Below are 23,286 nucleotides of genomic sequence, written 5' to 3'. Positions count from 1 at the left end.
TGTGGAGAGGTAATTGCTCACCAGCTTAAATCAGGTACCACAGTTGAACTGGATCTTATCCATGTGCTTCAATGAGAACACATTTTAATATGAAAAGAAATAAGGGAATATGAAAGGAAGAACAAAGACAAAGATGTCAGCACGTCTTGGCAGGTGCTTACTATATTGTGTGATCAGGGCTGTATTTTGTCACTAATCCACAGTATGAATAGCCAGCATTAGCCCAGATAACCAGACAGGCCAACATGTCTGTAACCTGATCACAGCAACAAAGAAAAGGAGTTCTTATTCGGGGCCAGTATACACTAGAGAAATGAGAAAGTACAGACTAAAGCTGGCTAAAACAAGCTGTGATAACCATTTTTGGGAAGCTGGCATAAATGCAACAGAAGGCAGCTTGTAGATGAATTTGATTCATTTTATCAATGCAACAAGGACTCTGGTGCATGTGTTTATTAAGCTTGTCCTGACAAAGACCCCACAGTTAAAACTAATGCTGAAGCTATGACTGTAAAATACTTAACAGCTATGAGCACACTTACACTGAAATTAATCTGAAAAATTAAAAATAAGAAAATAATATTCCAGATATGACTGAGACAGAAGGTTTAGATTCCCACAGAAGTGCGGAGTAGCTGCAGGTATGGGTATGCACCAGCAGAGGGCTAAAGAGGCTTAAAGTTAATCGAGCATGCACACTTGCTGAGGAAATGAAAAAAACCAGTGACATGACACTGCAAAGCGGGAATCTGTACGTGAATAAAATGCTTCATGTAGTATTTTGAATGCAAGGCCAAGAAAATGGTAGAATTTTAGATAAAAGGTGTAGAAAAGCTAGATATGGGACAAAATTGTAAAGTCGACTAAGATGTACTGAGAGTATAGGGCTGATATGTAATAATGTAGGCAGTTAGTAATAGTAGACATGTTAAAAAAAAAAAACCCAACTAGTTTAAAAACAGTGACTTTCTTTTATTTTGATGTTACATTATGATATCATTTTTTTAAAACTGAAGATTCAGGTTTTCTTCCCGAAACAGAAAATTTAAGGGGGTAAAACCTAAATTTGATTGGCCAAGAAATCGCTGCACTAGTCTGCTGCGCTGTATGGAGTAAACATATATTTGCAAATGGTAGCAAAAAATCAATAAAAACAGACATTATATGCCTTTATCTGCTCTTACCTGTAACCAAACTTGCAGCAGCGGCGGGAGTGCGCTGCAGTACGTCTGTGCATGTTTTTGTGTATTTTTGTGCATCTCTGTGAAAATGAATGAGGGGCTGGACCGGATGTAGGACAGGCCACCTTCAGATGGGTTTGGAGGAAATGTGGGGCTTTAACCGACAAACAATAGAGCTCCTGCAAATCCTATTGCCTCAAGTCATTTTTATTGCGTCTCTGGAAACCGACGGAGTAGGGCAACGTTTGTTGACAGGCTCATTTTACGCCCCCAGAAGGCCAGAAAGCGGCGAAAAAGTGTAACTAAACCCACCGAGTCCCCAGCGAATAATCTTCAGGTAAGGCTGACACTGGCTGCTAACGAGAACTGGCTAACTAGCCTAAGATAATAACGGGTACCTATTAACAAAGGATGGGGGAAAAGTTGGCAGGGATTAGCAGCTAAAGAGTCAATCTAATAGACGCCATCCTGTCGCCAGAAAACATTTTTTAGCCTCGCTGTGTGGATGTTGCTTATATAGCATGCTAGCTTGTACCGTTAGCACCTGTCTTTCCTGTGCCGCTCGGCTCATTTAGTCGAACCAGTGTTCACACATTTACTATCTCTATTGGCAGTAGCTAAGACAGTTGGGGTGGCTTTTTCTTTAATGTCGTCTTCTTCTGAGGGAATTTTGTGTGTGTGTGTGTGTGTGTGTGTGTGTGTCTGCAACTTTGACTTCACAGAGCAGCTAGCTTAACGGCCGCAGCCGAGCCATGTGTGACAAAAGATAAGCCGTGTCAGTGGTAGGATTGAAGGGACCTGCTGGCTAGTTGGTCTCTGAGAATCTATCAGCCCAGGCATGCCGCATTTGGTGCATACAGACATCTTAAGCATTTGCATTCAGATACAGTAGGTTGGGCTGCAACACTTTGACACTAAGGTATGATATGCTAGAGTTCATGGTAAGCTATGACTGGGTTCATTTTTCGTAGTTAAATGTTGCTATATTGCACCCCCGCTCTGTCACGCTTTACGTCGTATGCGCCAGCTGGCTCAGAGTTGACCTGCGTACAGATCTCGTACGACTCTTGAGGTTACTAAAGTTCATTGAAGTCTGCGGCTGTTTTAACCCGTGCTAACTTTATTCTTGAGCCTCACTTTTAACCAGCTGGACGAGCAGTGCGTGACAGGCAAGTAACTCTCAGCATTTTTATACCAGAACGGGGATTTTTTTCCCCCTTTTTTAAAATAAACCAGTGTTGATAATGTGACTGCTTGGTGCAAGAGACAGCTTGGTCTCATACTACTAAGAGTAAAACCAGAAGGGCAAAAGGGAAGTCCGTTAATAAAACTTCACTTTTTTATATTAAATATTGAATGGTAAAGTGTGCACCCACTGCTTCACACTGCCATATAGGGCCACTTGTTGGTGTTTATGCATGCCTTTAATTGACCTTGAGAGGAGGATATGTGGACTGGATCACTGCTGCTATTCATTATTTAGTAATTTTACAAGATCAATGAATCCTGTATAAGTCTTGAGCTGCCATTTATGTTTTTAAAGAGCAATAGTGCTCCAGGTCTTTAAGTTTTTCTTTGGACATTGACTGCTCCCCCCCTCATTCTCAGTCCAGTCCTTGTACCTGATGATTTTCAGAGAAATGATATTTTTTGTTTTTGCTTTATAAGTCTCTTAACACTGACACAAATCATTTAGGAATGGGGGGGGAAGAGGAACCTAAGGCTGGAGAAGAACCAGTGTTGTTTATTCTACTAAGTTGTTTTGTATAACAATTTTAAATAGTATCTTTAGGCACTTTGTTACTAGAACAAGTTACACTTGTTTAGTTGATTCTACAAAAAATTTGTCAGCATGACCAATGATCCCAAACACGCTGACAATGCAGTAAAAGTGTATCTTCTACAAGCACTAGTGTCATGTTATAGAAATTTTAAAAGAATCACTAGTTCTGCACTAAAATGTAATGGATTTTCTTCCTTTTTAATGGAGGCAATGGTGCTTTTTGTTTAGATGGTGCAGGAGGTGAATGCCAGACTCGATTTGATTTCAGTGTGGGAAAAGGTGGATTTTAAAAAAGGGTAAAAACACTAGTTCCTAGGATTTAAGACAATGGTACAAAGAAAGAAAAAGGAGAAATTCATAAATCCTACCAAAGATAACGACAGTAAGTCAATAAAAGAAGGCTGGGGTAGCTAGGTAAAATATAGCTCTGCCCACTGCTACAGTCAATGCTCAAAAAAACGATATCTCCACATCAGAGTCGTTGGACATCAGATCGGACTTTGTGCTAGGGAGCTGGCAGGTTAATATCCAAAATGGCTGCATCCGGCACATTTACCTGTTAGGTGTATTCTCACTAAAGTTAAAAATAAAATCAGCCTTTTCATAGTTTAAACAGAGTGGGATGCTCAATAAAATAGTGCTACGCTTTTCCCTGCAGCACGCTGTGCAATAAATACTCAAAAAGACAACGGCGGCCGTTACAACTTATGTCTAAAAATATATAGTTTCATGCATCGGTTAAAACACTCGATTCCAGGTACACGACGCCCAGCTGGAAACACTTCACGCAAGTCGAGCTGCCCGAGATTCACAGAATTTACAGAAAATGTTAAATTTTTGTGATTTATATCGTTATCGGACGATAGATGTCTTATATCGGGATATGAGATTTTGGTCATATCGCACAGCCCTATACCTAAAGGCATCGTTGACGTATATATGCTATTAATAATTGAACCAGCTGTTGATCCAAAGTGCAGTGACTTGCTCATTTACAAGTTGTAACCTATTGATCTCCTTTATCTAGTAATCAAGCATAGTATTGTCCTATTGGACTTTGAGACATGTGTTAAGACTTTATCTAAGCAGTGTCATCGGGGTGAACAATGTCAAACTTTTGTAGCATTCATTACCTGCATTCAGATTCAGCCTGGTGCATTCATACTCAAACTGTCTAAGAATTTCACATAACTCTCCCTGCTCTTACTAGTTGACCCTCTTTTTGTTAACCTTTGTAGTCTTATACAGAACAGTGAGGGGAGTAGCAGTATAATATTCCCACCTTTAAATGGTCTTGTGTTGAAGGACCTAATGTTTAAATGATCCAAGGCTCTTTACATCAGCCAGCTTTTCACCTAACCTCAGTGATAAACCCATATGTAGAAGCTTTGCACAAAATGTTTGACTAGATTTCCATAATGCTTGCTGTGATTATTGTAATACTGACACCATGCAAAGGTGAGATTGCTTTATTTTCATAGTTTTAAATGGTCCCAGATGGCTACACAGCCAATACACGTTAGTAGGATCATAGTTTTTTTTTTTTTTTTTTTTTTTTTTTTCCCCCCCCACACATAAACAAACCAGTATAAATATGCTAATATGATCATGAGCTCAACCGGCAGGTTCACATTTGGAGCCACATTTTTGGCAAATACAGCAGGTTGAGTTCACCTTTTAATCTTCCTTGCTGTATTATTATTATTATCATTATTCCAGCATATGCTCTTTCCTGTGCGTGCATGATCATAATTAAAGAAACTAAATGCACTTTAAGTGTTCTTTTACCTGCCAAGAATTACATTTGTCTCTTGTGTAGTAAGTGTTGTGGCTTTAAAACACACTCAGTAGTGCTGTGCAGGGATTTAGAGCTCTTCATGCTTTGAAATATGAATGACCTTCATTGTCCAGCTATCACCATGTATTTTTATCTCCGTTGGTATTTGGCTTTAACACCCGGTGGTAAGACCCTAGAACTGTACTGTAACGTCAACCTACTCGCTTCAGCTATCACTTGACAGTTTATTTATGCCTCTGTCTGCTAGTTTGTCCGGACCACATTAACTGTGTGCAAGTATCCGAAGCCTTTGGTAACTTGCCCGCTAGCCCTGTGTGCTATCTTTGTGTGGGTGAGTAATGGAGATCTGTAGTAAATCCTTTCCTTACCCAAGGTACTGTCAAGGAAAGAGGATGCTGGCATGGCATATAATATCTCTATATTCAGGTTAGAGTTGCATATGAAATTAATGGGCAACCAGCTTTGACAGGTGGACAGACTTGCCATTGTGTAGACAGAATTGACTAAATGTTTTATTTTATATGAATGCAGTTTACAGAGGTGTTTCATGCTAAGTCTCAGAAAGAAGGATTGTCCATGATATCATTATTTTCACATGACTTGTGATCAACAGGTTTTTAGCTACTAAGCATGTCGCGATGTTAACTGCATCCATCTTTGAAAACTGTCTGTTGTCACTACCAACTTGTTACTGTTAACCGATTCAATAGCCTGAGATTGGTTGTTACAGCAATAAGTTATTGCTGATGTTTCACTGTTTGAAACAACATAAGCAATAGGTGATTATGTGCATTTGTTTGGGGGGGGGACCTGTATCCCCAAGGCATGGCAATAATCTGAACTCTGATTCAGGCTTTGTGGTCATTTGTTACAGATCCCATCAAAGAATTTTGTGCTTCCATCAAAGAATACCCACTAGGGCTGTAATAAATATACTTAACTAGTTGACTGGTTTTATTAAGTGGAATTTCAGTTAATCAAGATTAAATATATATTGATTTGTTTTAACAAAATTACCAAAAAAATACCAGAAAATTCATAGACGTCTGTTAAGTAAGGTAAATCAGACTCGTTGACAAATTGTGGTAACGCAAATAGCCATCCTCTGAAGGGTCCATCTTCAGCCAGTAAAAAACCAATAAGAAAACACGACTAGATATCACATGAAGAGATTTTTCAAGGATATTGCTGATCATTTCTTTGAACCCATCACTTTCATGATGCAAGATGTTAGTAACAAGCAGCTTATGGCAAGGTCAATCACAATACAGTAAATTATGATTGGTTACTTTAGCGTAACAATGCTATTCTCTTTACTTCACTATGGTTGGGCAGAGACTAGGCCTTCTCTTTGTTAATGTTAATTGAATGTGACATATCCAGGGTACCCATAGCCTGCTAATCAGCACTAATCTGATACACTGGATTAGAGGATGGGAATGCTTGTAAGACACTGCAAACAGTATGTGTGACTCCTTCCTTTCTGAAGTGAGCTGTCTGTCTTTCTAGACTTCCTTCTGATATTATTTAGCCAAATCTGATAACAATTCATTGAGGTGTTTACTTTATGCTGATTTAAATGAAGATTTATGCTTTTTAATAACTCTCGAGTTCATGGGCGAGTTCATTGGTCCCTGGTAAACTCGTGTGCTGATTAGGTAGTTCCTCCTACAGGTTCTTGGGATCTGACTGTGTTCTCGCTGTCATCATCATAATCTCCCTCTTCCCTTCTGTGGGATTATTATGGCGACAAAGCAGGGCAGCTTGTGACTATCCTCTGCTATCTGCAGGCCTTTTCTTTGTTTTGTTTTTAGTATATATTTTTTCTGGCTGTGAACTGGTGGAATACCAGAAGCCAAAATGCTGAACCAGAGTGCTGTCATGATCTTCACTGGGATCTGTGGGGCGATGGTGTTCATGGCAATGGCCTACTATGTCTACTGGTAAGTTGAATGTGAGACAAGCGTTGTGTCCTGTTTCCCCAGCATATTAAGACGTTAATATGCTGCAATGGTACAACTTAATATGCATCCTACCATTTTTAGGTATATTTTCATGACCGCCAAAAAGGTTTTGGCCTTCCACCAAATATTGAATATTGTTAGCAAATGTGGGGCTTTTTTTCCTTAAGCTTAAAATGTTTATCAGATAGCCAAAAAATAACAGGCAGTGCACAGACTTCTGTCAGGTCAGATTACTTGTGGTTACTTCACCCACCATAGGCAAATTTAGTGCCAGGAAAAACCCAGGTGTTTGCTAGAGACTAGTAGCTGTTGAAGTCCAGCCTAGGCATCATTCGGCTGTTCCCTGCTGTAAGTGGAGCGCAGACGTTTGAAAGCCAAAGTAAGTTTTTATAATTAAAATGCTTTGATAGAGGAGCAGTTCCTGCCAAGATGTGGTTGAACTTTTCCATAATTTAACTAGTGTCTCTAAATGTACATTTCTCATTTTAAAAACTTATAGCAAGCAGCTGGTATAGAAGTTATATTCAGGTAATGTAGAGCAGCAGCAGCTGTCCAGCCTTAAGCAGCTTTAACACAGTCAGCAGTACTAATCTTTCCTTCAGGTTGTGTGGGCTTACAGGTGGGCCCATTACCTTCAGGGAGCTGGACATCCACCAGCTGTTTTTCCTCTATTTTTCTGGATGTCTTGTATGACAGACCAACTTCAATTTCCAGAGTATTTCTATGTTAGTATGTTTGGTTTTTGCACAACAACGTTTTGTTTGACTTAAATCTATGTTGGTGTTTTAAGCTCAGTATTGTTGAGATTCTCATCCTATTGAGGGAAAGGGTGAATGTGAGCATTAACCCTTTAAGACCTACCATAGAACCAAGGCTGCCAGAGCTTGCTTTATATTTTTACATGCTGTAGTGCCATTTTTGGGAGCATTTCAAGTTGCTATACATCAATACAACTGTTATAGCCCAAATTTTAATAATATGTATGCATTAAGTCCATAGTAACTACATAAATTGCAAAAAAAAGTGCAATAAACTACAAAAAAATTGAAAATCGTTTTAGTTTTTTTTTTAGTTTTTTTTTTTTTACATATATTTCTACTTGGAGAAATTTAAGAGGTTTATCCCTCAAAACTTTAATACAAAAAAGTTGCAAGAAATAGTTTACAACAACAAGAAATTTATTTTGAGTGTCTTCATAGTTTTATTTTTGAGATACACCAATTTTTATATACTACAGAAAAAACGAAAAACAATCCTATGATGCAAATTTGCAAAGAAAACAGCATGTGCATCAAAATAAACTATTTTAAGCAGTGCAGTTCGAGTTGTAAGCATCCCAGCAACTATTCAGAAAAGCATAAAGTCAAACATGACTTATAAAAACACCAGTATAGGCTTTTAAGGCCTACAAGTAAAAAACTACATTTTCCACGAAAATGACATCACTTCCGGTTTCGGGCAGGTAATGGCGGACATGCGATCATTCGCACTGACGTCTATTTCAATGTGGGAAGTGTTACGAACAGCTGATTGGATAAGCAAAGCGTGTTTCTGGAACATTATGTTTTTGTTCCTGCAAGCTCTTTTTATGCAATTTTTGCAAAGCTATATGTGGAAGGAAACCGTGACCTAGGACAAGCTGATGGCATAAGATGCAAGTACAACTCCTCCGGTTTCATATGCAAAAAAAAAAATAAATTATTGCGCTAGCTCAGCGGTCCCCAACCTTTTTTGCGCCACGGACCGGTTTATGCCCGACAATATTTTCACAGACCGGCCTTTAAGGTATCGTGGATAAATACAACAAAATAAAACTAGTACCGGTAACCGAAAAAAGAAGACCCAGGAAAACAGAGTTAACCATAAAAACGATAACAAAATAAAAGGGTTTAAAGGGTTAAAGCAGTAGTCTTAACACTGAACTACTTACCTAAATAGCTGACATCGAACACTGATCCAATCAGGCACTTGGCCGGCTCACCTGACAGAATGAGTTGCCTTGCCATGGTTTTATTGCAGTACCAATACATTACAGTAGCCAACAGAAAAAAAGTCCAAATAGAGTGAACATATATGTTGTAGAGGACTCGAAGTCATCCTGTCTGTAATGCCTGATTTAGACTTCAGGCCTTTTATAGAACCTACGATGTAACCTATGTGGCTGATGTTAATTACCTTGTGGCGGTGTCTCGGCGTTTAACATCCAGTGCTAGCTGTGATAGATAAATAAATAAATGTGACTTTCTCTTTCAAATGTATTTGTCTCAAATGTTTCCACTTCTTTATACATTGTTTCACATCCGTTCCACTACTTTTAGCAATCTCCCTCCAAGAATCATGCTGACCTTTGTGGTCTTATATTGATGCCATGATTATTATACTGTATATAGACATTTTCACCAATTAATGTAAATCTGCAGTGCAAAAATAGCTAGAAATGTACAGAATGAATTGTGGTTCCGCTCACAAAAGTGAGCTGTGTTGATCTAACTTGTAGTTACATTTCCAGTGAGGTGCACGTCATCTGTAGATTTCTCACTGAATACAGCCTTAGAAGACCAGGTTTCTTACCACAGAACACCGTATGATCATTGTGTTGTTTGAAAAATAAAGTTCACTGCACAAAGATGTTTGAAAAGAATGTAGAAACCATTTACTGTGTCAAGAGTACATGTCTTGTTTACTGGCATGTTTCAAGTCATCTCCTTAACATATTTGTAGAAGGTAAGTTAGATTTTTAGTGATGATCAAGGCTATACAAGTTTATAACATTTAATGCAGTTTAAAAAAGTCTCCCTTAAACCATCTTTGAACATTTAACTGGAACAAAATTAAAATAACACAATAGAAAAACACTTAGTGGCTACCAATGTTAAACCAATTAATTGGCTCCATAAAAATGTTAAATAAAAACTGCATGGAAGTGAATGTGTAAATTATACAGTTTCACATGTTTAGCTTTAAAAAGATCTGCTTATGAGAAAAAGTTAGGGAGTAATAATAATGGATTGCATTTATATAGCGCTTTTCGGGACCCCTCAAAGCGCTTTACAATTCCACTATTCATTCACTCTCACATTCATACACTGGTGGAGGCGAGCTACAGTTGTAGCCACAGCTGCCCTGGGGCAGACTGACAGAAGCGAGGCTGCCATGTCGCGCCATCGGCCCCTCTGGCCAACACCAGTAGGCGGTAGGTGAAGTGTCTTGCCCAAGGACACAACGACCGAGACTGTCCGAGCCGGGGCTCAAACCGGCAACCTTCCGATTACAAGACGAACACCCAACTCTTGAGCCACGATTGCCCCATGAGTTTCCTTTTCCTTTTTTTTTTTTTTGGCCAGTTAATTCTTAAATGTGCTGTGTGTCTTTTGATTGCTGGTGTGTAAAATTGAGTTTGTCCTGTGAATCATGGCCGCGAGTTGGAGTTGAGTGAAAGTTTGAGGTGACTCAGTTTGATTCCAGCGCTGCACGGGGAACATATGCTGTGAGTAAAACTGGGACAAAGTTCATGATGTGTGTAGAAGTAACTCGCCTGAGCTAACATGCACACACACTCATAGTCGCTGCGGGTTGCCAACGCAAATTAAGGTTGGGGAACTTCTCCCATCGGCAGCTTGTGGCCAAACATTACACTCAGCTGCTATCAGTGTGCAGAGTTAAATCCTCCAAGAAAAGGTTAAGGCGTTTAGCTGTAAAAACATTAACAAAAGTCTCACTGATTTGGCTTGTAAACCTAGGTTTTTTGTTTTGTTTTGTTTTTTAACATGGACTCACTATTTTACATAAAAAAACACTGTGCTTTCATTTGTTCAATTATAAAATTAGCAGTTAGAAGTTAAAACAGAGAAATAAAAATAATCGTATAAAAATCCTCTTTCGTGCTTCTAATTTGACTGACAGTCACAGGTAAGGTATAAACTTCAAGCTTGAATTGCAGTTTATCAGTAAGCCTATTATAGACTACTTGTGTAGTTGCTATTAATGCTTCGTGGCGACTTATTCTGGACTTCCTCATTAACCACAGTGTTTCTTAACCCATCTCAGCCATAAGACAAATATGCAGTATTTAACTTCACCCTCCCTATCATGCTGTATGCATGACCAAAGGTCACATCTGTAACATAATGCAGAGTTAGTGCATGCTTGGAAAAGTTTAGGGTGATTTCATGTCCAGAGATTTGTAAACACGTTTATGTTGATGGTCTGACGGGACTGAACCAAACTTCTGCAGGTGTGCATTTAAGATTTAATTTTCTTTACACCCAGACTGCTAAATTGATATATATGGTTGCAGTGTGTGAGATAGTGAGTACACCAGATAAGACTTGTTGCCTACACACTGTAATCTAGGTTTGTGTCCGCAATATGGTTGTATGAAAAACTGGTTGGATTGCTCTTCACTGTGATGGTCGTTGAAGAAGTCTGTTGCAGTCTTGGAAAAGGGCTAATGCAGTAGATTGGGTTACTTCATAATTTTGCCTCTTTTAGTACAGTTGTATAATTTGTTGTAATTGATAAAGTACTCAATTTAGAATATAGTTTGTTAGCCCTCTTAACTGATTCACACATTGTCTTCAGTCTACGTTATTTGTGAAGGATGGGTACTGGTTACTAGAGATGGACCGATCCGATATTGCATATCGGTATCGGTCCTATACTGACGTAAATGACTGGATCAGATATCGGAGAGAAATTTAAAAAATGTAATCCGATCCATTAAATATCAAAAAAGCACCTCACAAAACTTGCGACATGGCGTAACTCAGCTCATAACCGTAGCACGTAGGAGCAGTGTGCTCACGTGATAGAGCGGCTGTGTGTATTTGGAGGCTCTCTACCAAACCAGCATATCATCTCCGAGGAAGTTATCCCAGAGAGAAGTAAAGCAAGTGTGTAAGTTCATCTCTGAATGTTTGTAAAGCATTCCCGCGTTAAGCTTAACAACTGATATATGGAGCGACTGCCTCTCTCTCCCTCCCTCTCCTGCTGCTACTTCAATCACGAAACTGATTAATGATCAGCTGATCGGCTTTTCTGTCGCGAGTCCGTCTGTCTTTGTTTTTGGCCCACTTTGCACCAGAAAGAGGAAACCAGCGGCTGAATAACAGCAGCACGTTTAAGCTTGATAATCTGTTGTTAGAATTTATTTAATATAACTTTCTACACCAGGATCTTTTTCTATGTAGCTGACGGCTGGTAACTGTGCAGGGGTGGATCTAGCAAAGTTTGTGTCTAGCTTTTAATAAATAATTATCTGAATCTTAAACCAAAGTTTTAATCTGATGTAAAATATATAGAAGTCCATTACTGTATATAGTAACTGTTAAGTCTAATATACCCTAGTAAGCTAGTACTTTTTCCTTTGGGAAGACACCACCTGTGCAGTCTGCAAAGATGTTGAATCTATTTAATTATTCTCGAAAAATAATTTATTTCTGTGCATTTTTTTTTTTTTCACGCTGCATCAAATTAAAGTTGATTAAGTCGATTAAGCATCATGAGGTGGGGGGTGGTTCCCTATTTTATTTTATTTTATTTTTTTGCTGGGAAGTTGCAACCCTATTAGTTAGGTTGCTTAATATTTCTGCTAAGTACTCTTTAAAATACCAGAATAGGAAGGATGGAGTAGGTTTAAGTTTATTAGATTGATCAGTATTGCTGAACTATGAAATATTTTGGGTGCAGTGTATTTTTTTACATACAGGTATAACAGAATAGCTTTAGTGTTGTTTATTTAAACTTGAGTATGAACTTATACAAAATGCAGCAAGATATTAAAAAAAAAAACAGTTTTATTGATTAAAAAAACACTATCAGATTCATATCGGTATCGGCCGATATCCAAATTTATGATATCGGTATAGGGCATAAAGTGTTATCGTGCCATCTCTACTGGTTACACATGCTTTGTATATTTAATGGGAACAAGAAACAAGTCGTTTCGGATAACATGTTGAAGACTGTGGTTGAAGACTGTTGTCATTTGGACGCTCACCAAGCACACAGTGTTTTCTTGTCCCTTGTTCAGCATGCAGGCAGACAGTACACGGCTTCCCTTTTTGCTTGTTTTCTGACACAGTTATGTTAGTTTATGCAGTTGAAAACTCATGTGGATGTTGCTGGCACAAATAGTTATGTTTGTGAAAAACAACTTTAGTTTTGATAATGAGAAGAGTTTTACTTTTACTGCTGAATTAATTCTTTCAAGTTCACTACTTGATTCCTGATTAACTTCAGTTATACACTGAAATTATTTATTCAATTATTTTCCATTGTATCTTTAGAAAGTTTTTTTTAGTTTTATTTGGTTCTATATGTTTACATTTAATTTAACTTTGCTTATATGAGGTAGCACTGGAGGTAGAGGATTGCAAGGTTGGTGGTTTGATCTCTGCTCCAGTCTGCATGCCAAATATCCTTGTGCAAGATACTAACCCTAAGTTGCTCTCAGAGTGTGACTGTGTGAATGTTAGAAAGCACAAAAGTGCTTGTGTGACTAGGTGAATGAGGCAAGTTGTGTAAAGCGCTTTAAGTGCTCAGAGAAGAAAAGCACTATGTAAGAGAACAACATCTGGTAGCACACAGATTAATGTATTTACATCTTCTGTGAATAATACTGAGTTCAATTCATTTTAATCAACTGGTTATGTGTATTCATAAAGACTTGCATACAGCAGCTCAGAGCTAACTATCGTGCCCTAACCTCAGGGCAATCAGATGTTCCCACTTCATCTACTGGAGGAAAATGGAGAAGCTACAAGAAAATTACAAGCCCAGACAGGACTCAGTAACCCGGGTCTCTGTGTGGGCTTCTGGCTCGTAAACTTAAATTATGTTCAAGGTTGATGATGTCTTCAAAATGCTGACTACTTTATCATTTTTATTTGATTCACCATAGAAGAAGAGATTTGAAACTGTCAGTTCAGTTTTATTTGTTTAAAACATTTTTTAAGATGTTCTCTGTTGAAATATTTGTTTTGCATTTAAGGTTCCTGTCTAAAACTTTGAAATTTGAGGGCTATGCAGCTTTGTACTCCTGTGACTATTGCTGAAAATTCATCCATGATGATGATGATGATATCAGCTCATCTTTGACATCAATTATGTATGAATAGTGACACGTTACTTTGCAAGACTTGTCCTAAAGTGGTTCACATGCATATTGGCTAGGGCTGCCACGATTAGTCGACTAGTCACGATTATGTCGACTATTAAAATCGTCGACGACTAATTTAATAGTCGACGCATCGTTTGAAGCTTTGTAAGATCACAAAGGACGCAGGAATGAGTAGTAGGATTTAAGAGTGTAATAACGGACTGAAACAGAAGATGGCAGCACTGCATGTACAAGGATGCCAGCTGCCGTTAAACCCCGAAGAAGAAGAAGAAGAAGCTGTGTCCCAGAATTCATAGCGCAGCTGTCAACAATGGCGGCAGCTAGTTAGTTTTAACTTTACTCTTATTATTCTTTCTGGGTCACAAAATAAACGTTTAACATATTTTCAGGCGAGAATGTAGCTGTGTAAACCTCGAATATCTGCTCAGTTTATCAAGACACCACATATTTTCAAAAGCGCTCCGACGTTTTCGGAGACGTCTGTTACCCACTAGCTCGTTAGCTAGCCGGGGGCAAGGCTAACTAGAGCCGTGAGAACACCGGACTCCCGGCAAATCGTTTTCAAACCCACCGCCGTCTTTCGCTAGTCAGGTTAAACATATATATATATATAAGTCACTTAGATAACTTAAAAATGTTATTGTTTGGCTTTCTTTAGTATTTTATTTGTTCCTGAGTAAATCGGTTTGGCTGAGATTAAAGTTATAGTTTTTTGCACAGCTAAAACTGTCAAGCAGACAGCTGATTATCAGAAGTGTGAGACGCTGGAGAATATACTCCGGTGTCCTGTTATATTTTAGAAAGCAAGGAGTTTATTAAACTTCACCGAAACAATCTGCAAATTTCATTAAAAATTAACTACCATCTTGTCTTTATTTTTAGTTAGCACAAACACTTCAAGCTGTAAGCTAATGATAGTTATATAAGACCAGATGCTGCTGGTGCAATAAGCTGTACGCTGTACGTCCAATGGATGATGATCTGATTAGTCGACTAATCGCAAAAATAATCGGTGACTAGTCGACTATCAAAATAATCGTTTGTGGCAGCCCTAATATTGGCATACTGTGCAAGCTCTGAGATACATACATCCACGTAGATGCAATTTTTGAAGCTACATTCAGTGTCGAAACTTGTCTGTAAATACCCGGGTTGGTCAGCCAGGTTTCATAGCCTTCCCCTTTTGATTCGCCTTTCACCCACACTGAAGAACAATATCGGTCTCTGGCCTCCTTATGTTATTAGCTAAAATAATTCATCCTGTTTGAAACGGGCATTATACATTTATTAAATTCTGCTGTAATGGCTCTGCAGTCTAGTCCGACTCCCATCACTGTTGCCTGAGCCTATCCTCTGCTGTTGTTCACAGGTCTGTGGTGCTGGCAGAAGGGCCGTGTAAACGGGGCTTGTAAAAGGACTCCACCGTGGTAAGAGTCACTGTTGCCCTTTTGAACATCTTAAAGCATGTTTGCCTGAGGATCACCTGACACAAACACCTGATAACCTTGTGTTTACACTGATCTGTTCCTTATTTAGTACCCTGCATGTCTTTTTTCCTTTTGCACTCACTGTGCTCACCTTCTTTTTCTGCTCCCTCCTCAGGTTGGTCGTAGTGTATAGAGAGGAGCCCACTCAGCCCTCCAGGCTCCTCAGCCATGGCTTTGCTGGCCTACCTGAAGAGCCTGTTCATCTTGCAGTTGCTGATGGGCTTTGTGTTTGTGGTGAGCGGCCTCATTATAAACTTCATTCAGCTGTGCACCTGCATCCTCTGGCCGATCAACAGGCAGCTCTATCGCAGAATCAACTGCCGGCTCTCCTACTCCCTCTGGAGCCGTGAGTATAGATGATTCTCATGTGTTGCTGCAGGTTTATGTAGAAATGCTAATTGTCTTTTAAATATGTAAACAAGAAAAGGTGTCAAGTGTCGATTCTGAAATTCACAGATTGCAAATAATTACAAATCTGGCAATGGTGTCACATACAATGAGCTGTGTTTGGGCCATCTGTTGGATATTATGCTGTCTACATAGAAAGGGTTTCAGCTGCATTTTCCACTTGAATGTTTGAAACACTTTCTGTGTAGAAGGGCTTTATATTCAGTCTCCTTTTAGCTAAATTAAATGAGTCCTAAGCAGCTACAGCCTCCACAATTTTCACCAGTTACTCATTAAAATTGTCTGTCAGCTGCTTTCTAGAGTCAGCTTTTTGCTGTTAATGACTTCAGCTGCTTTTATTAACCCTATGACAGACATTAAATGTGCTCCAGAGTAATTATCTAAAATTACACGAATCCTAAACGCACAAAGATTTGCTGATAATTCTCTGCAGTGTTGGTAGACTGTTTTGAGGGATTAATATAAATATAATGTAACACAAATATACTTCCATTTAGTACATTGTGTATGGTTTACACTGAAAATGCTCCAAGTGATGAATTTTCTCCTCTAACTTTCTAATGTTCCTGCTGCGTCATCGTCACTGTGCAGAGCTGGTGATGCTGCTGGAGTGGTGGTCGGGCACAGAATGCACCCTATACACCGATCAGGCTACGGTGGACAAGTTTGGCAAGGAGCATGTCATCATCATCCTCAACCACAACTTTGAGATTGACTTTCTGTGTGGATGGACCATGTGTGAAAGATATGGCGTTTTAGGGGTCAGTTGAGCACCACACTTTAAATGATTAACATTTATCAACAGTATTTGCTTTTTTCTTAAGAGTGAAGTCAGAGTTGTATAAAAATGTCTTTCCTCTTTCTTTAGAGTTCAAAAGTGCTAGCCAAACATGAGCTCCTGAAGGTCCCTCTAATTGGCTGGACGTGGTACTTTCTAGAAATTGTTTTCTGCAAAAGAAAGTGGGAAGAGGACCGAAACACTGTCTTCAAAGGCCTAGACAGGCTCAAAGACTATCCTGAATATATGTGGGTAGGTACAGTCACAGTTTGTCTGTCGCCTGGACTGTGGTTTAGGTGTAAAAGTTCATCTTACAGACAACTACTTGTGTCTCAATTGCAACCCAGTTGCTCAATCAAGATTGTGAAATATCCTCTTCAAGATACATAAGTGTTGTGATTCTAACAGTTCAGACAAGGTTGTAAATTCTTTTAAGTTAAACCAGTCGTTGCATCAACTGTCACCTGCAAATTGAGTAATCACCGCACAGCCAAACTAAGATAAGATGGAACATACATAACAAAACATTTCTAGACTTTTAAAGGGAATGATCTATAATCTATCTGATGCTGTAGTTTCTGCCCTTTGCCCCAGTTTCTCTTCCTACTGAATTTATCTTGGCAGTGATACACGAATAGTTCTGAGTACAGCAGCGTTATTTGAAGGGCCTCAACATGAGTTTGTATGTTTGTTTTTTTTCTGTCAGACATCATGAACACAAGTATCCACTGTGCGTAAACAGACTGAATAGACATTCATTATGCTTCAGACCACAAATGCCTCTTTTGTCTTTAAAATAAATAAATAAAACGTACATTTTCTCTACATCCATCACGTTTTACCTGGTGACAGCTTAGGCCTAGAGTAAAAAGCAGGATTTGGGTTTAGCAAGGAATTCCACGTTGTTTTTTTTTTTGTTGGTTTTTTTTCGTATTTCCATGGTTTGGGTGGTTTTGGTAAATGCAGAAGGTCCTGCTTGTGCAGAGCCACTCTGTGGCTTCCCTAACGACCACAAATTAGCGATACAGTTGAGGAAACAAATGCCTTCCTTGTTTCATCTTCAAATTACTTTTGTTGTTCGATATGGCTTTGTATAGCTACATAATACTTGGTGATGTGAAATAAGATTTGCAAATCAGCCAATAAGTATTAATTATCTTTGTTTTTTTACCTGGCTCTTCACACCGTTTAACACTGTCAGGGTTGTAGCTGAAAGAAAATTGTCTTACACAATATAGTAATTCCAGTCAGATCTGCGCCTGCCTTCATTAAGGAGGAATGCTAATGACAAGTCTATAAACTTGTAAAGATCTAATGTTTTCAACTGCATCTACTGTAATACTGGCTGCAGTAACATAGCTGCACCTTGCTGTTAGCTATGATGATTATCTTGTGCCAAAAACTGCACGTTTTTAATGGACAGATTCAGAAAACCCAGACTGACACAACAAGTTGATGGCACAAACGGGTATCCTGAGTTGACTGTATTTTAGTGTACTGTTAAATTGAGTTGACCTTGATTTGTACTCCAGCTAACAGAAGTAGGGTAGTGGATGGGTCAGGATAAGAGGTCACCTTAAGCTGGAGATTTTTTTTTTTTTTAAATTTTGGTGTGTGTGTGTGTGTGTGTGTGTGTGTGTGTGTGTGTGTGTGTGTGTGTGTTAACACAACTCTTCCTCCTTTCTCTCTGCAGTTTCTGCTGTACTGCGAGGGCACCCGCTTTACAGAGAAAAAGCACCAAATCAGTATGCAGGTTGCAGAGAGTAAAGGCCTGCCCATACTCAAATATCACCTATTACCCCGAACCAAAGGATTCACCACCACACTGCAGTGTCTTAAGGGCACAGGTGGCATTCACGCGCAAGTCACACAAAAACTATGTTCAGAGCATTTCTTTTATTTTGTATTTTGCTTACAGCCTGCTCTTCTTTCTCTCAACAGTAACTGCTGTGTATGATGTGACTCTGAATTTCAAAGACAACCAGACTCCCACCCTCCTGGGCATTGTCAATGGCAAGAAGTACAAAGCTGATATGTCTGTAAGGTAAGCACCGCTGATGCCCGCTCTCTACTTTTGAACAATCACTTTTTGTAATATGGCACTGCACGCTCAGCTGTTTCTTCAAGTAAACTAGAATAAATGAGTTTTAAGCATTTTGGCCTCCTCCCAACTGCATTTTGTCCTGTAATAATCAAAGAGGCACTGAGACTGGCTAGACTCCAGGACATTAGCTTTAATGGCCAGGGTGCTCCCCTGAGCTCGGAGCTTGTTATAGACAGACAGATTGGAGCACTAGTGTGATTTTACTTAAATAAAGCTGAAAGCAGGAGGGTGGTGGACACTTTGTTTTTAGTTTCAAGGTCAGGTTGACTGAAGACGGGTAAAAATACTGTTTTAGTGACCTGAAATCACTTAGTATGATAATGTTCATGTATCAGAGGGAATTGTGTTTGGGAAGAGGGAGGCACCTGGTGGCAAGAAGCTGCTACTACAGACCAAATGTCTTTGAGTTTTTTTCTCTCTTTCGTGTGCGTGTGCGTGTGCGTGCGTGCGTGCGTGCGTGCGTGCGCGCAAACTGCTCAGCAGATATGTTTACATTTTTGAATTAACCTGATGGGGTTGTTTAAAAAGTGCCTGAGTGCTGTTTATGTGAATTTATCTCGACAGTGATTATTTTGGTGTGGCTGGCTATGATTGTGGTTTGCTTTTTGTTGTGCTGAATGTGTAGTGGCCTTCAGACACACATTAGCTGCCTGTCATTCCATCAACCAGAATCACGAGCAAAATAATTAACAGGTGGAAAAGGAACAAAACTGGAAAACAAACACACTTTTTGTGCCATTAATAATCTAATGCATCTTTCCAATGAAACCTGATGGACTATAAAGGTCACAGCAATCTACATATTTTTATCTCCTGCTTCTCTATTTCAGTTCAATTTAATACTTTTTGCTTTGTCCATTCCTCCGCAAAATGCTGCGTAAATTAGCAAGGTCTTTTTGAAGTGGTCGACTCTAGCTGCAGGATATCGTCTCATTCATAACTTTATTCATTATTTGCCTGTTTCCAAATATTGAGACACTGAAGGTAAACTGTATCTGCTTCCAATGGTTATTTGCTGTTTTACATCCAGGCGGTTTTCTGTGGAGGATATACCAGACGATGAGCAGGAGTGTGCCAACTGGCTACACAAGCTGTACCAGGAGAAGGTAATCTCACATTAAAGACTCCTAAAATGCCAGATCACTGTTAATTTGGGTTAACAGCTTTGTTGTTTGGGGGATATGGGGGAAGGGGGGGGGTTAGTACCCAGTGTCATGGAAATTTTCCTTCCACTTCCCATTGTTGCTGAAAGAATTCACTGACAAGTTTTTTGTTTTTGTTTTTTGTTTTTTTCTCTAATTTGATATCAAGCCCAATCTATTTTCCCTCCCAAACATTACCAACTCTTGAACTTGTTAACGTCATTAAGCTACAGGAGGTACACTCAGACACCATAACCTGTGGATACTGAGCAGGTGACAAATTAAAGGATAAACTAAAGTATCTTAATTAGGTGTTGGGTCATGAGAACTCATCTCAGACTAAAGTGTGGTAAATTCCTTCCTTCCAAGAGACGTTACCTCAGTAGGTGTTTTGAAGATCGTGGTGGAAAACTGCTCTATTACTTTGTATGTCAAAAACACAGTTTGTGACTCTGAAGGCCACATAACTGAAGCCATGTTTACACTCAAAACCATTCATTATCCCATAATTTTGCCTGTTGATAGAATTGCTATCCTGAAAAAGACGTTTCTTATGCAGGATGTGAAAATAAAGGTGGTGACGACCCTTAGAACTATGTACCATATCAACACACTGCCCCCCACAGCATGACTAGGGTCAATTTGTTTTTTTTATTTTCTCCTAGAATTCATATCCTGATCTTTATTTTATTTTTAATCAGATGTCAAATTTATCAGCAAATCCTGTCGTTTCAAATCAAATTAAGCACAAAGGTAACCACTATCTTTCCCAACTCCCAGGATGCTTTACAGGAAATGTACAATAAGGAAGGCAAGTTCCCGGGACCCACAATTATCCCACCGCGCAGGCTGTGGACGCTGCTCAACTTCCTGTTTTGGGCAACACTGCTGCTTTCACCACTCATCAATTTTGCCTGCGGAGTGGTCGTCAGTGGCTCCCCTCTCCTCATTATTGGCTTTATACTCTTCCTCATCGTAGGTAGGTCAAACCTTACCTTTTAGACAGTTTGGTGCTCATGTCCTGTTAGTGTTTTGCACTTTTCAAGGTTCTTTTTTGGCACTAATTGTACTTGCAAAAAGAGTAAAGTCTGAGTTCTTTAGCTCCTGTGGTTTTGGGTATTTGACTGTTTTGAAGTTGGTCAGTCATGGATGTATAATTCAACCAGTCACCTGCCCAGAATGAAAACTGATGTAGCTTGTTTCATTTAAAGCTCGTGAGGTTTCCTGACCTGTTGTGTCCCCCCCCCCCCCCCCCCCCCCCCCCTTCTCCTTTGTTCTCTCTGCAGCCTCTATAGCGATCCGCCGCCTCATAGGGGTCACTGAGGTGAAGAAAACAGGTTCCAGTTACGGCAACCAAGAGGCCAAGAAACAAAACTAAAGTGTCACTCCCTCCTGTGAATGGCCGTTTCTGTTGGCCACCCTGCGGTGTCTCACCCCATCCCAACTTCATTCTCCTCCTACTGTCGAGTCAGTTGGTAGGCTGGGGAGGAGTCCCAGCTGTGAAAACATTATAGAAGCCAGACCTAACATTTCTAGTGGCACTAGAGTGAGGGAGTATAGAGGGTCTGGGGTCCAAGTTCTCTGGTGTATCACAGATTATAACGAGGGGGAGATGCAGCACTGTATTCTCCTGCATCTTTCTAAATCCAGTTAGCCACCACCTCCCCCTCAATCCAGATCCCATTAAATCTCAGTAACACCCAACATTAAGCTTCTAACATGTCTGAGCTCACATGAACTACCACTTCCTACCTCGTTTCCCTGTCACAGTCATCAGCCAATGGGTAGTGGGTGACACGCTGTTTCTTTTTTGTCCACAGAACACGAGTCGATACATATTTCTAATCTCTAACCTCCATCCCAGCGGAGGCGCATTTCCACAACAGCAGTGTGTAACATACAGGACGTCTCCCTCCCTTTTCTCACTGAGTGGGACTTGTAATGGGAATCGGTGCCTTGAGGCCCAGCCTGGTTTTCCTTAACAGGGTCAACTTCACCCAAAATCATGCAGAATTGACCAGTTTTAGCTGTATATAGCCAGCCACATACTTAAGGTTCTTATATGCCTTTGAGCACAACTATACCAGTACAGTGAAGGTGAAAAAGTTGTTTTTTTTCCCCCCTCTTGTAATTTGTAATTATTTTGACACAAACAATGCGATACAGTTCACCTTGATTGTACTGGGATAGCAACAGACGTGCGTGGGCGGAGAATCAAAATTCCACATCATTTTTAGTGGTGTACATGTGGTAAAATCACTGTTCCATCTTACTGCTGTGATTATGATGGTCTGACCCCTTTTACATCCTGGTTTGGAAAGGCTGGTGTCAAACTTACATCAAGGGCTCTGAATGTGAAAACCGTCCTTATCAAGGATACCTACCATCTGTTACAGGTCTCATTTGTACCCCTCAGAACCCAAACCCACAGACACTTTTCAGTTTTTGTTTTCTGTCTTTTTACATTTACTAGCTTGCATACATGTTCTCATTCATTTTCAATTGACCTCCTAAATGTGATGTTAATTGAACCAAACACTGGCAAGGTTCAACATGCCACCCACGCCGATTACCAGTCATGACTCACCTGTCAGTGGAGCCAGAATCCAGGAAAAGGTCACCAACATGTAGCCACACATCTGAAAGCATATTGATTTGCTCTCCTGATATTTAGACTGTAGTATTGATATTTTAACCTTTGCCTTAAGTCAGGCTTGCTCAGGCAAGGGATTGCTTATCCGCCACCCCTTTAAAACAAGCACCAACATCTCACTTGCGTCTCCACCCTCTCTCCCTCCCTCCATTACAGTGATGCATGGTGGAGCAGCATGCATTTGTTTGGTTTGATCCCCCAAACTGAGTAAACAACTTACAGTCCAGTTTTTGTTTTTTTTGTTTGTTTGGTTTTTTTTAAAGGCATCCTGTGTACATCAGTTAAAGACAGCTGCTTAAGCACATACAGTTCTGGATTTTAGCATCCCAAACATGACTGCTTGTAGTTATATCTCAGATTATCTTTTGGCTGCTACAGTACAATACAGTTTTTGAGCCATGTTTCGAGGTCCAACATAAAAGCTAATGGTAGAAAAAGATGGGGAGGGGGTATTTTTATGTTGTGTGCTCTCCTTACCTTCCCGTGCCACATGTAGTGTTTATCCTACTTTTTTTTTTTTTTTTTTTTTTTTTTATAATCATAATGTCTCAGCAGCTAAATGTCCTATACCTCCCTTTTTCTTTAGTTAACTACAGATTTCATGCAAGCCTTAATTAGTGCTGCTTATGTTTTTGTGTGAAAACATAGACGCTAACCGCTGTGGTAGTGAAGGACTGAAAGTTTTTGTTTAAGTACATAAACATATGTACTAGTAGAGCTGGGAGGTTGGCATGGATGTAATCAGCTCTTGTGAGGAAACCTGTTTTTAATTAATCCACATTTGTACACAGAGATACTTTGAGATTACTTTAAATATTTGTAAAAGCTTTAGGATCCTCACTTGTCTCTTCTATTTTCCATCAAATCA

The 23,286-nt window shown here is 39.6% G+C and overlaps 1 protein-coding gene across 2 annotated transcripts; it reads left to right on the top strand.

Moving 5' to 3' along the window:
- Positions 1 to 1,286: 1,286 nt before the first annotated feature.
- On the top strand, positions 1,287 to 22,962 carry agpat3 (1-acylglycerol-3-phosphate O-acyltransferase 3). Of its 2 annotated transcripts, none has more exons than XM_085384471.1 (10): positions 1,287 to 1,518; positions 15,216 to 15,273; positions 15,449 to 15,679; positions 16,333 to 16,502; positions 16,610 to 16,771; positions 18,213 to 18,366; positions 18,461 to 18,563; positions 19,654 to 19,729; positions 20,546 to 20,744; positions 21,052 to 22,962. In XM_085384471.1, exons 3-10 carry the CDS (start codon positions 15,502 to 15,504, stop codon positions 21,141 to 21,143), a joined length of 1,134 nt encoding a protein of 377 aa, XP_085240597.1. In that variant the 5' UTR covers positions 1,287 to 1,518; positions 15,216 to 15,273; positions 15,449 to 15,501; the 3' UTR covers positions 21,144 to 22,962. The 2 variants fall into 2 exon arrangements, with proteins under 2 accessions (XP_085240597.1, XP_085240598.1); XM_085384472.1 differs by lacking the exon at positions 1,287 to 1,518 and adding an exon at positions 2,275 to 2,350.
- Positions 22,963 to 23,286: the final 324 nt, after the last annotated feature.

The sequence above is a fragment of the Rhamphochromis longiceps genome, linkage group LG16 (assembly GCF_057381845.1).
Source record: "Rhamphochromis longiceps isolate RC_006_pf linkage group LG16, R_longiceps_female_GT1.1, whole genome shotgun sequence".
NCBI lineage: Eukaryota > Metazoa > Chordata > Actinopteri > Cichliformes > Cichlidae > Rhamphochromis > Rhamphochromis longiceps.
Note: the sequence above shows the minus strand (reverse complement) of the source record. Positions and strands in the feature narration are given on the sequence as shown.

Excerpts from the sequence above, each read along its gene's own strand:
- agpat3 (XM_085384471.1), top strand. The coding sequence starts at position 15,502 with ATGGCTTTGCTGGCCTACCTGAAGAGCCTGTTCATCTTGCAGTTGCTG. Across the intron at positions 16,772-18,212 it reads ACTATCCTGAATATATGTGG|TTTCTGCTGTACTGCGAGGG; the intron begins GTAGGTACAGTC and ends TTCTCTCTGCAG. Across the intron at positions 20,745-21,051 it reads TATACTCTTCCTCATCGTAG|CCTCTATAGCGATCCGCCGC; the intron begins GTAGGTCAAACC and ends TTCTCTCTGCAG.